A 13,021-nucleotide genomic window follows, 5' to 3' on the forward strand; every position below is an offset into this window, starting at 1 on the left:
TGATTGCTGGCGACAATCCCTTAATTTGTTCCCATGACTTCTTGAAGTCCTCACATCCTACAAGATATTTCTGCTATCAATACAATCTATCCCCTTTAGTTACCTGAATACTGTAATTATATCATCTCTTTCTCTTTGATCTTTCATAGTTGGCACACCCAGTGCTTTTAGTCTTTCCTCATATGGTTTATCTGCCAGGCTTGGGACTAGTTTGGTTGCTACCCTTTGTATTCTTTCAGTTTTGATTATATCATTCACTCTGTATGGGAATCACACAGTGGATTTACCTAATTGTAGCATACAGGAAAGGAGCAATGGTTATTGGGTTCCACGTGTATTCACTTGGTCTTTTGGTCTTTACCTAGTTGTACCTTATAGGAAGGGGAGCTATTTTCCTGGTGTCCCATGTTTGTATCTCGCAGTGTCTAGTTTGCTTTTAAATTTGTGTATAGTTTTTGCACACACTATTGTTTTATCCAGTTTGTTCCTGATATTCACCACTCTGTGTGGATTTTTTTTTCCAGGTCTCTTCTAAAACTATCCTTTTTGAATTTCTTATTATGTCCTCTTGTATTTCTCTTATCCCAATTTAATAAGTCTTCTCTATCTAGGACCTCTGTGCCTTTCATAATTATATAAATGGTCAGCAAGTTGCCTCTTTCTCTTCTTTGTTCCAAAGTCGGTAATTTCAATTTAGCCAGTATCTCCTCATATGACAAGTTTGAAAGTGTTGGGGCCATTTTGTGGCAGCTCTCTGGATTCATTAAATTTTCTTTACATTCTTTTTGGTACTGGGTGACAATAGTGTCACAGCATACTCCAGTCTAGGCCTTATTAGTGTGACTAGTATATTTTTTAACCATTTCATCTAAATAGGTAAAAGCCACCTTTATTGATCTTAGCTAGTTGTAAGATTCTCTGACAATTTTGTTTCTGTTTATCAAGGGACATGTCATTTGAGATAATTACTCCTAGGTCTTTTTCAGGTCCCACTTTCTTTACTTCCTTTGTTCCAATTTTATATTGTCCTGATATTCTTTTTTTTATTTTTTCTGAACTCCATTATGCTACATTTCTTTATGTTGAAGTCTACTTCCCACTTTTGGCTCCATTTCCAAACCTTGTTTAGGTCCCTTTGTAGTGATTCACAATCAGTTTCAGTATTCACTTTCCTCAGCAATTTAGCATCACCTGCAAAGAAGCTCATGTAACAATCCACATCTTAATCCACATCATTCATATAAATGATGATGATGATGATATGGTTTAACGTCACACACTCCCCCCTTATCGGGAGGCTAGGAAGGTGCCCCTCACAGAAGGCTTTGTAGCGTGGAATTTAATGAACCATGTCCTTGGTTCAACTTCGCAGGTGGCAGGATTCGAACAGTCCTCACCTCGACCTTCACCGCAAGTAACGACGCCCTAACCCGCTCAGACAGTGAGCTTCCATTCATATAAATAGTGAACATTATTGGAGCCAATACCGATCCTTGTGGAACTCCACTAATTACCTCTTCCCAAGTTGAATTCTTTTCTCTGAACACTACTCTCATTTTTCTGCCATGCAAGAAATCCTCCATCCAGTTTAGTAATTTACCTTGTATTACTTCTATGTTTTCCAGTTTTTTAAATAATTTTTTGTGTGGTATTTTGTTGAAGGCTTTTTGTAAGTCTAGGAAAACACAATCTGCCCATCCATCCCTTTCTTGTATTATATCTATCGGTCTTGAGTAGAAACAGATTAAGTTTGTGGAATATGATCTCCCCTGTCTGAATCCAAATTGTCTCGGATTTATATTATTTTCTTTCAGGTGTTTTATCCATTTATTCTTGATTTTTTTTTTTTTTTGTATAAATTTTGGCTACAGTGCTTGTAAGGGAGACCAGTCTCTAATTTGTTGGTTCTTCTTTGTTTACTCTTTTATATGTTGGTACAATATTGGCATTTTCCCAGTCCTTTGGTATTTTTCCTTCTTTGAGTGAACAACTTATCATGTTATATATCTTGTCCATTAATCATTCTCTTCATTCTTTCAGTATCCAATTTGCAATTCTGTCTGGGCCGTGTAATTTCCTGACATCAAGGTTCATTAGTTGATCCATTATTTACTTTTGTATTTTTGTTATTTCCCTCATGGGGGGTGATTGTACTTCAATTGCTTTGTCCCAATGCTGTGCTTTTTCTCTAGTGAAAACAGACTTGAAGTGGTTGTTCATGACTTGAGCCATTTCTAAATCTTCTGTATATGCTATATTTACATGGCATATTTTCACCATTTCCTGTTTATTTTTAAGCTTACCATTCACATATCTATACAATAATTTGGGTTGATCTTTACATTTTTTATGTCTTTTCATAGTTTCTTTTTTCCTATCTGTGCACTTTTACATATTCATTTATATGGTTGATATATATCTCCCACTTTCCATTTTTTCCCCATCTTTTCCAAGCTTTATCTCTTCTTTCTTTTGCCTCATTGCATCTTCTGTTGAACCAGCATTTAATGTACACCTTTTCCTGTTTCTGTCTTGGGCATACATTTATTCACTCCATTATAAATTTTCATTAAAATCATCCGTTTCTCTTCCCCTTGGGTCTCTTCTTTGAAAAGGTTTTCCCAATTTGCATTTTGAAAGAACCAATCTGTGAACACTACTTTCTTCTTTTCTTCAATCCTCTTTGTTTCATCATCCCACCACTCACTACCATTCCTTCTATTTCCTCCCATCCTCCTTGTTCCACACACCATCTCTGCACACCTTGTGACTCCCTCCTTGAAATATCCACATTCCTCCTCCAATCGTACTTCTACTCTATCCTTCACCACTCCCTCCTAATCTTCTCTCAGCTTCTTCTTATATATGTGTATATATACATATATATATATATGTACATATACAGCAATTTTGGTGTTGGAATTAAGGCAAGAAGAGTAAAAACTACAAGTAACATTTTTTACTTGAAGAATGGAAACACGTGGAGGCATGAGGAAGTGATAAAGCAGGGGTCTGTAGGCATGTATCATTTTAAGACTGCAGCTATTATACAATTGAAGCAGAAGAAAGGGGAGTAGTAAACAAGGGCAGGGGGACAGTGGGACTGCCAATCTGTATGGGTTAAGCACACAAACCATGCAGAAACAATACACTTCTGATGAGCTTCACTGAAATAAAAGGCCAGCACTTTGAAATGGAGTAGTCTGAAATGTTTTCTTCATTTGCTAGATTATTCCATAATATTGAAATTCAATCTGCTTGGAAACTGATTTAATCAAAAGTGAAATTTGTTAGAGCAGGGTCTCACTGAGTGTTGTGTGTGTGAATTTACCTAATTGTACTATATACAGGAAAGAAGTATTACTTATGGGGTCCTGTCTCATATTCTCCAATTCATTATACCTAGCTTCAAATTCATGGATGGGTCCAACTGGGTCTATATCCATCTTTTCCAATTATCAGAATTAGATCTAAATTCATGTATTATTCCAGCGTGGGCCATGTCACCCAATCACTGAAAAACCTATAAAACACGTTTGGTTTATCTCTGCAACACCCCTTTCAAAATTAATATCCTCCTTACAGATTCTTGTTTAGTTATTTCTGGCTTCTTTGTTAACTTCCTTTTTTCTTTCCTCCATTTTCTTTAAGCTCCATCCCTGTTTTTTTAACTGCTATCTCACACCTTTAGTTGAACCAGTCATTTCTACTTCATTTCACTAGTCTTTCTACATATTTGTTTACTCCTAGGTTGTAAATGTAAAAAGAAGTTTCTCACTTTCAGTGGTATTCACTAATTCCTCACAGTCTGCTTCTTCAAAGAATTTCTTCATGCCTAAGAGGTCAGCATTCTCTGACTCATTCCTTGGCTCTATTTCCTCACCCATGAGCTGAAATTCAATTGTTACATGGTCACTTTTTCCTATAGGGAAAAGGTACTTCAAAGATCCTCTAATGTCTGGCTCTTTGGTAAGTAGCAGGTCCAATTTTGTGGGAATGTCATTTCCTCTTATCTGCATTGCCTCCTTTACCCATTGGGTCATTGTGTTCTCCATTACTATATTTAACAAGGTTTTCCCCCGGAATCTGCCTTGCCACTTGCTTCCCATTGCTCCTTGCTATCCTCAATGCAATTAAATATTCAGCTTCATTCCACGCTTTTGCCTGGGAGCAGGGTGAACATATGCCACTATGACATCTCAGTCATCTAAGTAAAATATTATCACACAAGAAATTCCCTTTTTTTTATCCTTCATTAATCCTTCTTAAAGCCTAAAACATTCTTCTTTTCTCTGCTGCTCCATGATCTCTTTAAAGTTTATTGCATCCTTCTGTTTACCACATAACAAGCCTTCTTGTACCTTTGACAGTTCACTGATCTTATCCTCATTTGAGTTTGTCTTGGTCTCACTTGTATTTACTGGATTGAGAAGAATAATTCTCTCACTTGTCAAAGTCCCTTTAGGTTGATCAATTTCCCCTATTAGAGCTAGATCTGCAGCTCTTTCTTGTTTGAGTTTTTGCTCTTGGTCATGAAACTTTGGCTCACAGGAAGAAAGTAATTTTTCTAATCACTTCAACTGAATTGTGAATTCACTTACCTCCGGTGATAAGTTAGTGACCTTGAAAGCTATCCCTTTATTTAATTTTGGCCTCAGTATCATCATAATATATTTCCCTACTGTGACTACTCACCTTTATTTGTGGAAAATCTTTGAAATTTACCATTTGTAGTACAAAAATTCACATTCTATTATGTGAGCAAACTTAAATTAATTCAGACTTCTTTTGTTTCCTATCTTGAGCAATGTCAGGGAAATGAAGAAGAGGAGAGAGAGAGAGAGAGAGATTTATCCCAATTCCTCCCCTAAAATTGGAACCACTATTCATAAACTTCAAAATTGACCCTGAACAGTTTTGCTTCCCTATATATTACTTAATTGGTAATGTTCTCCATTAGAGGCCTTTTAAGGTTAAAATTCAAAGTGCTGATCATTGCAACAATCCTAATTGACCTCTCCTGTGTGTGTGTGTTTATGGTGAGTGCATGCCTTGGCTGGCTACTTCTCTTATGAGGGTGAAGAAACCTTCTGTTGTATGTTCAGTATTACTACTTGGGCATGAGGTTATGGGAGGTGGTTTGATGCTTCCTGGTGAGGCAAGCTCATAGTAAAGCCAACTACATTAAATTTCTTATTTACGGAAGTCCTTCATATGGTGGCACCATTGTAGCCCTCTCTAAGAGGGGGAATTCAAGACATTAAACTTAATTATTGGTCACCCCTTTCACGTGGGGGAAAAGGGCCTTTTAGTATATGTATATGTATGTATGTGAACAGTATCTTATGGAATCCTTCATTCAGTAAGAAACTTATACCTACTTATACATGTCTCCATGACTTCATTGTGCATCTGTGAATCACTGATATGGTTCTTTATACGACTATGAACTCGTCCAAGAAGAAAACCTTCCTGTCAAAAGAAAGCAACATTAGTACATACAGAACAAATGAATGATGGGTACTTTCACATCCATACAAAACTTATCTTTTTAAGTAGCATGACAATTTGACAAACCTAATGGCTAAGTGAAATGTATCAATCAATCCATCTCCCAAGATCCTTCTTGAAGGAGACCCACTGGATCAATCAATATATTGCCCTTGGTCATTCTTGCAGAAGACTCATGGCCTTCAGGAAACCAGCAACCCTGGACCACTTACTTAGGTACATAATATTGTTGTTGTTGTCTAAGGATTGTTAGTGTGGGGCACTGTAGTACGAGGTGTTCTGGGTCCTCTATATGGTGGCTGCATCTGGGGCAGTTTCAATCTGTGGCCAGGTCTATTCTGTGTTGGTATTGTTTTAATGCTGGAAGGTGTCCTAAGCATGCCAATGTGGTTCTTGTCAGGTGTAGGAGGGTTTTCTCAGTGAGGATTATATCTTGGGATTGTTGTTGGAGTACCAAGTTTGGCAGTCTTTCTTTAAGGGCTTCTTTAATTATCTGTGTGTGTGTGTGTGTGTGTTTCTGTGTGGATGTTTGGTGTGGTATTGGCAAAAGTTGTTATAGATGTTTAAGATAGTTCTCTCCACTCCACCTGGCACTTCCCAGTCTCATCACTTACCAACATAGCCAACTCTTCCCTCCCTTGCCCTCTAATCACTCCCAATACTCTCAAGCTCAAAACCTCCCTGCCCTTAACTTGGTTTCACTTAATGCAAAGTGAAGCGGTTGCTGGAATTTAATGTTTATGCTGGGCATTGTTCTAGTATTTTGCTTCCTAGTTGGTCTGCCGTTTGTGTGTATTCACATCACCTGCCAGTATATGATTTTAACGAGTTCAGGGGTTCCTGGGAGGGGAGGTGTTTGAGAGGCTGGTGTGGTGGGTGGTATATTGATATTTGTGATATAACTTTCTTTATCTGTGTTTGGAAAATAAGTTGGACAAATTTGGGTTTAAGAAGGAAATAGGCAAGACCTGGTTTACTAACAGGGTGGTTAACGAATGGAATGGACTCAGTAACAATGTAGTGAGTGCTGTAACAACTGGTTGTTTTAAGAGAAGATATAACTTTATGGATAGGAATGACAGGTGGTAAGGGACAAGGAACTGCCTAGGGTAGACCTATGGTCTCTTGCAGTCTTATGAATTCTTAATTTCTCATGATTATTTCTGCTGTGATGTCTGTTATCTTTTAGTTTCTTTTACTGGATTAGTGTATGTTGTTGGGCATCAGAATTACATCCACCTTAGTGCTCAATGGTGTCCTCTCTGACTGTTGTGTTCAGTGAGTATAAGTTGTATGGACTGAACTGTTAGTTCAGTTTTCTTATCAGTGTTATGTGTATATTGTGTTTATGCTGGAGAAGAAGTAGCCTTCTGTGTCTGTTTGTGATATTGTTGATAGTTATTTGTAGTACCACTATATTTAGTGTGTTTTTGGGCTATTAACATTATAGATAGATAGCTACAGCTGAAACTCTTTGAATGTTGGTCTGTGTTTATGAATGTGTGGTGGACTCATATGTAGCACGTACTGCACTTGGTAGATGTGTGGAAGAAATTGAAAAGGTTTTATGGAGAATACAGAAGATAGGGGTGAGTGAAGAATGGTTGTGTATGGATGATGCTGTGATGCATGGAAGGGAGTGGGTAGGGGATGGGGACGGGGTGAGGGAGTATTGTGATGTATCCTGAAGGAATTTCTCTGTCTTCTCTTTTTCTACATGAAGGGATGGAGGGGGGGGGTTACCAATTAAATGAAATGGCCTTGCTGTGGATGTGATGTATCTTGCTGCATTGCTTCTGACCCATGCCAATGGGTGCGAGGCAGGGATGACCCATCATCCACGAGGAGTCAAAAAAAGAGGGAGGGAGTGAATGGGAGTGGAGTGTGTGGGGTTGAAATGGGTGGGTGTGGATTTATGCCTTTTGATTTTGGCTACCTCCCTTGTAAGAGGGAAAAAGCCCTTATTATATGTATGTATCCAAGGAATGTATACGGGCCTGCATTCATTTCTATGTTTCCAGAGGTGTGAGTGGGCAGGTGTTTGAGTACGGACTTCCTTCCATATATATATATATATATATATATATATATATATATATATATATATATATATATATCTAGATATAAAAGTGTGGTAATAATAAGAGTGCATTTTTTTGGGGCCTAATTCTGAGATCAGGTACTGACTGCCTTCTGTATGCAAGGTATCATTTCAGTCCTATCTCCATAAGGAGATGCAGCCCTGAAAGGCTGGTACCTTTAATTAAAAAAATTAAAGCTTTAGACTATTAAAAATATTAACACTTCAAACTGCACCAGAAAAAGGTCCCATATTATCTCATTTTTTTGCATGAAGGATACAAAGGTATCTGGGCTGATTCCGGCCTGGCAAATATGTACTAATTTATGATTATGGGAAAGAAAAAAATAAGTAAATAAATAAAATAAAATAAATCTCCAGAAGTGTACACCTAAGCAATATTGTAGTATTTTGTAACCCTGCTGCAACTAAGTGAATCCTGGTGCCATGGTCATCTTGAGATAATATTTTGTTTTGTAGCTACATCCCTACTGAGAGGTCATATTAATTCTAACTCTAGACCAATCAGTTACTATCACTCTTAACCAACCCCATAAAGCATATAAAAGTGGTGTCGAGAAAAAACGAAGAGAACTAGATGCAGTGTAGGTATAGTGGAAATACTATAAAACACTGTTTCTGTGACTAAGTTGGGGTAACTGATGAATGAATGTGGTTTTCGGGATGACACCATGAAACATACAGGCTGTGTACAGATTCTGAAGAATGCAAGAAACCTGTGAAGATTGATTGCTGTTGTGGTTACATATTTTGGTTTGTGACTTTGAATCATCTGGACTTGACAGATTCGAGGTTTGATTTAAAAGTTCGTTTTGGAACATAGCCTACGCAGTGATGTTTTGGTACGTTCTTTGTATTGTTAGAAATGGCAATAAATCAATAAAAAAATTATCTATTTGATCTGTTAATGATTACTTTGGATCATAAATTAACCTGCTGGAGGCTAATCTTAGTAGCTTGTTTATAGCAGATGTTGGTGTCACCGTGCTCCGAAGTTTTGATAGGTTGGATTTGTAACTATAAGTTACGTGTTTATTAAAAAGGGGAGAAATACAGGTAGTTCTCGTTATATGCGGGGGTTCCGTTCCGCGGACCCCCCGCATATAACGAATTCGCATATATCGAACTATTGAACCTATGGGGAAAAGGGGGATACGTTCTCAACTCGGATTGATTTTTTTTTTTTTTTTTTTACATATTTTATTTTGGCAAAGGGCTTACATACTGCATTACACATACATTAACACTCTCTGACATGTAAGTATTAACCTCGGGAAAAGACGCTACCGTAAACATCACTTATTTCGCCAAGCGTATTTTCTTCAGCTGTTTGAAAAATCAGTCTGTTTACAATTCACATTTCAGACTGCTTGCTACGCTTAAAGGTCAGATATCAACAGATATACCATTCGCTAAAAATCATCGTATTGCTCGAAAAAGTACTTTTTAAAAGCATACAAATAAAGTTTTTACCTATTACAGAAGAATTTATTCAGAAAATTCATTTTTAATTGCGCCTCGCATACCACTTTTCCGAAGTCTAGATATTCAGAATAACAATATTGTTTGTTTGGCAACTGTGACGTCACGAACGCGGAATTCCCCGAACCTTTCCCAAAGCGCACGGGCGGAATGTTTCGAATAGCAGACGACGCAATGAAATGAAGACAAAGCTGTTTTTTGCCAAATTTGATAAGATGTAGATGGTGGAATTATATAGAATACTGTCAGTATGTTTTTTTATGTACATTAAACTGTAAATACAAAAAGTTATGGAAGTCTTGATATCTGACCTTTAGATATCAAGACTTATATAATTTTTGGTATTTACATTTTAATGTACATAAAAAAACATACTGACAGTATTCTATATAATTCCACCATCTACATCTTATCAAATTTGGCAAAAAACAGTTTTGTCTTCATTTCATTGCGTCGTCTGCTATTCGAAACATTCCGCCCGTGCGCTTTGGGAAAGGTTCGGGGAATTCCGCGTTCGTGACGTCACAGTTGCCAAACAAACAATATTGTTATTCTGAATATCTAGACTTCGGAAAAGTGGTATGCGAGGCGCAATTAAAAGTGAATTTTCTGAATAAATTCTTCTGTAATAGGTAAAAACTTTATTTGTATGCTTTTAAAAAGTACTTTTTCGATGATTTTTAGTGAATGGTATATCTGTTGATATCTGACCTACTGACTGTTGATGTGCTCTGGAGATACACAGGCAGGCTTACTGCTTAGAGTTTATCCAGTGCGGAGAATAAACGATAATTCTTGCAGAGAGTGAAAATTGACGAAATTAATTGGGGCAGTAATAAGTATAAAAAATTAATTTGTTTGTGAAAAAAAATTATTAATTTGTGTATCAAAAAAGCTTAATTACCTGCAGAAAGACAATGGTTTGGCCTATGAAACAGGAAGGATGCCTAAGACGATGCCGTCTGTACAGCTGCCGGTGTTGTTGTTGTGATAACGCCGCAGTGATGCCAGCTCTACCTAGCTGATGCAGCCAGTGTTACCACACGGCTTTATGCTTCAAATATATAATAGGTATTTTGAAAAAAATAATTGGCCGTGACTATTTTTTTTTTTTTTTTTAGGTCAAATCGCATATCTTCGAATATATCCCCGCACATATCGAAAAGTGGTGCAAATTCTTGAATCGCATATATGCGAATTCGCATATATCGAAGTCGCATATATTGAGAACTACCTGTATATTGTTTTGTAACCCTACTGTGATTGGGTGAATCCTGTTGTCATGGTAGTCTGAGATCATGTTTTGTTTTGTAGTTATATCCTGACTGAGAGGTCACATTCAATCTAAGTTAAGACCAATTATTTAGTATCACTCTTAATCATCCCTATCAAGAATATCATAGATATATCAATAAAAAATTAAATACTGATTTTGTAAATTATAATAGATCAACATAATATACATTTTTATTGGCAGATATTAATAACAAAAAATCTGTGGTAAATTTTTAGTTGTGCACATCTATAGGATATAACTATAGAAAATTTATTATTAATTTTGTAAATTATAATAGATCTACGTAATATGCAATTTTCTTGGTGGAAATCAATAACAAAAATTGCTAAAACATATCTACTAATGAACAAAGTCACGGCAACTGAATGATATGCCATGTTTGTTTTGATTGATGCCAAAGTCAAAGAAATTAAAGGATGATAAATTAGTCTATTCTAACCTAACCAACCAACCTAACCTATATTTAGTAATTCGGTACCTCAAATTCTACAGATCATCCTGGTCGTTGTCATTGTCATCACAGATGCTGACAGCTTGATTATCAATGAACCTTGGGCAATTAACCCCTTCCATACGGTGCCGCACACGTAGGCGTCATGGGAGCGAGTGTATTCGCGAGACTGCCATATCGGCGTCTTGATTATATTTATTGTAGTCGCCCCTCCATAATGACATTCTTTCTAATTTTTTTGTAATCGCATTTTCTATGGTTATCAAAATTCACGGGTGAAGAGAGAACGATCGATATAAGCGGTGACTATATTTTATGATGCGAGTATTATTACGACACGTCGTACGGCTGGCATTGGTTGCTGCCACCGAGATCTAAGTCCATGACGCCTACGTGTGCGGCACCGTATGGAAGGGGTTAACAGATGACAGCAGAACCCCACACTCTTTCATAAAATCCAAGGAAGCCCTATTGTCTTTGTTACAGTACTTATTAACATCACTGGAGTTGGAGAACACTCATGAAAGCTATCATCTGATAGTGACTGGACTGGCATGGTATCGCAGACTATATCCTAGTGGCTTTGTTCATTAGTAAATTTGCTTGTAGCATTTTTTTTTTCCACCTAGAAAATAATATTACATTCATGTATCATAATTTACAAAAATTATATTTAATTTTCTAATGCTATATCACATAGGAGTGCACAACTAAAATAATACTAAAGAGTAAAGTTGCCAACAGTGATACACTAACGACAACTCTGACGTTGGCAAGCTTTGAGATGCCACAGTTATTTTTGCTGGTTGTCGGAGATGAACTAATGGCAGTCTAATAAATTGGTCTAACCTTACCTATCCTCCTTTGAGATATGTATTTAGCATCCCTGAGATCATCAGACTAGACTAGTTCAATTTATTAGATTTCTGTTAGTTCATCTTCTGCAGCAAACAGAAACGAACATGGCATCTCAAAGATTGCTGACATCTGTACTGTCGCTAATATAATTTTTATCTACTTCCATCATTAAAAACAGATATCATGTTGACGTATTTTAATTTACAAAATTAAAATATAATTTTCTAATGATATATTCAATATTGCTTACATGTGCACTTTTGGAGAACAAAAACAAAAATAATACGCTTTAGTACAGCCTTGTATTTCAATATTTCAGTAAGATGTTGCCAATTTTTATAAAAAGCTTCTAGAAACTGCCATACCATACCTACAGCAACATTCAACATTGACTGACCATGACATACTCTTTACATAGTGACTGTGTCATCATCTTATCTACTTCACCTACGATGACAATTTAAATTTTACACGATTTCTTTTTTATTATTTGTATGATAATTCTCTGCATTATCTTAAAACCTTGCGTAGGCACACCCAAATTGCCATGCTGGTTATGACTAATATAATTTGTAACATGTGACAATGTCACTAGAAACATCATGTAACATTTCATTTTCAACGAAATTAGCTCTTATCTTCTCACATACAGATATTAGAAATCTAGACTTTCCTACATACTCCCCTAGTCACCAGTGATAGACTACGTGCATGATGATGATCTCCCAAATGTCATGAGCATAAGTACAAGTATCTCAAACTATAAGCATTCTACTCATTTTAAGTTACACATATGTACTGTAAGTTACTTTATAACTGACTTTTTCATATCCTGTGTTGATTTGTTGATACAATAATGTAGATATTACAGCACCCGGACAGCTAACACTCAGCTTATTCGCCGCCATGATAGTAAACTGACTCACTCGCGAAGATATTTCTGTAAATCAACATAAAAGGTAATTGAACGTTACGGATGATTGGTAATCAATAACATATTATTTGTACGAACATAACTTCTATTCTAGATCTTGCTAGATGACTGAGGCTATTGTTTCATTGTTATGTAGATCTATGGGTTTCCCAGAATCGGACGATTCTTTGCAGTGTAAACAAATACAAATTGACGCCAAATTCAAACTTCAAGAAATTACCTATGATTGACAGTTATTGTTCCTTGTAGATATGAGAGGCAATAATATATAGCTTCATAACGGAGACTAATGGATATTGACAAATAGAACAGTGAAAACACAATACTATACAATAACTATATGTATATATATATATATATATATATATATATATATATATAAATATA

General features: G+C 36.4%; 1 protein-coding gene across 3 annotated transcripts in view; it reads right to left on the reverse strand.

Annotated features, from left to right (window-relative positions):
- Nucleotides 1–12,706, reverse strand: part of LOC143038856 (uncharacterized) — a 59,391-nt gene extending 46,685 nt beyond the window's left edge. The window contains exons 1-2 of one of the 3 annotated variants that reach the window (XM_076208481.1): nucleotides 12,522–12,706; nucleotides 5,382–5,472 (exon numbers count right to left, since the gene is read on the reverse strand). In XM_076208481.1, coding sequence (XP_076064596.1) covers nucleotides 5,382–5,472; nucleotides 12,522–12,608 — 178 coding nt within the window. In that variant the 5' untranslated portion in view covers nucleotides 12,609–12,706. Of the gene's footprint in view, nucleotides 1–5,381; nucleotides 5,473–5,723; nucleotides 5,743–9,998; nucleotides 10,149–12,521 lie in introns of those variants that run through there. The other 2 variants (XM_076208482.1, XM_076208483.1) reach the window with 2 other exon arrangements.
- Nucleotides 12,707–13,021: the final 315 nt, after the last annotated feature.

The sequence above is a fragment of the Oratosquilla oratoria genome, chromosome 25 (assembly GCF_046742065.1).
Source record: "Oratosquilla oratoria isolate Oo_2021 chromosome 25, ASM4674206v1, whole genome shotgun sequence".
NCBI lineage: Eukaryota > Metazoa > Arthropoda > Malacostraca > Stomatopoda > Squillidae > Oratosquilla > Oratosquilla oratoria.